The following is a 1,398-nucleotide window of genomic DNA, read 5'->3' on the forward strand; positions in this document are numbered from 1 at the left end:
CAGACGCATATACTCTGGACGTCATGCAACTGAACATAAATGATTTCGGATATTATGCTTGCATTAGCACATACCAGACCAGTTCAGGTAAAGAGGTCGACGTTGTCAGGATATCACCTCATCCACTTTGTATTATGACGAGACCGTCAAAACCGAAACTGGTTTTGCTCGGAGATGCAAATCCTAACTCATCTGCAAACAACGATTTTGTGCAACCTCCATCTATTTTCCACTTTTATCCGGATGTGGAAATTACGCTTTACTGCTCAACTCCACGATATCAACTGTTTTGTGAGCGAGCAGATCAAATTGCCAATGGTGTGCGAATAATTCGTACGGCATTCCGGGCTATTTTACACTTGAACAGAGATAAAGAAAGTTCCCATGAGGTTGTTTTACCGCATACCATGCGAACAACACCACCCATGAGACATTTAAATTCAACTGACCCAGACAAGTTACATTATGCCTGGAGGTTTCGCTTACGACGTGAGTATAGTGGAGCCTACGTCACCTGTGAGGTACAACCAGAACTTATTCCACCCATCCTCGTTCCAGCAGCATATTGGGATTGGTTGTCCTCAGAATTCAGTCCACATCGAATTCAGCAGATGATCAGTGTTTCCGATCCAATCGCACTCCATTTGTACATCGAATCCGGTTATATTCAGATAATTCCCGAGCCCACTCGGCACGCAGGAGATCCGGAAATCAGTTCTGTTGTGCTCCAGCCCACACAAACGTTGAGTTGCCAGACCAATATAGCAACAGAAAACGGTCCAAATTTAACAATCTATCCAATACTGAACAACAAAATTGAGCTGGCCGTGAGATCCGATTTATCCGCATCTTCAATGTGGCTGGACAAGGGACGAGCGACTCCAGATTGGGCTAGGATTTCTCACACGAAACTTGTGCGCTTGTATGTGCCTGCGGATCCAAAAGTGTTTGGCACCTATCTGATATATTGTGCTGTTCCCGGCACGAAGTTCAGTAGGGTGAGTTGAGCCCGATCTGTCTTAGATGTTAGGCAGTAGTAAAGTTAAAGCTTAGTGCGGTTTGTTTATTCGGATGCGCTTTGACAATATGTGACAATTCAACTGTGCACCCATTTGATGAGTAGCTACCAGGCTATTCGTAGGAAGCATGAGGGTTAAGATGATGTCAGTTTGCTCTAACCTATCCGGAAGCAGTAGAAACGATGAGGTTGGGTTCGAAGCACGGACCTCTCAGTTGGTAAGTCTACGCCTCAATCACTAGAATTCAAGTGATATCCACTATTCGCATACCTCCCTACAAAGACCACTAAGGACGATGTGATTTAGCACTTTCCGCATATATATATGACAAGTTATCATGTACTAAGCAATATACTTACCTCTGGACCGGACCAAGTAT

The 1,398-nt window shown here is 44.3% G+C and overlaps 1 protein-coding gene across 1 annotated transcript; it reads left to right on the forward strand.

Moving 5' to 3' along the window:
* Positions 1 to 134: 134 nt before the first annotated feature.
* On the forward strand, positions 135 to 1,007 carry T265_12228 (hypothetical protein; the record flags this gene model as incomplete). Its single annotated transcript, XM_009179423.1, has 1 exon — positions 135 to 1,007. One exon carries the CDS (start codon positions 135 to 137, stop codon positions 1,005 to 1,007), a length of 873 nt encoding a protein of 290 aa, XP_009177687.1.
* Positions 1,008 to 1,398: the final 391 nt, after the last annotated feature.

The sequence above is a fragment of the Opisthorchis viverrini genome (assembly GCF_000715545.1).
Source record: "Opisthorchis viverrini unplaced genomic scaffold opera_v5_2596, whole genome shotgun sequence".
NCBI lineage: Eukaryota > Metazoa > Platyhelminthes > Trematoda > Opisthorchiida > Opisthorchiidae > Opisthorchis > Opisthorchis viverrini.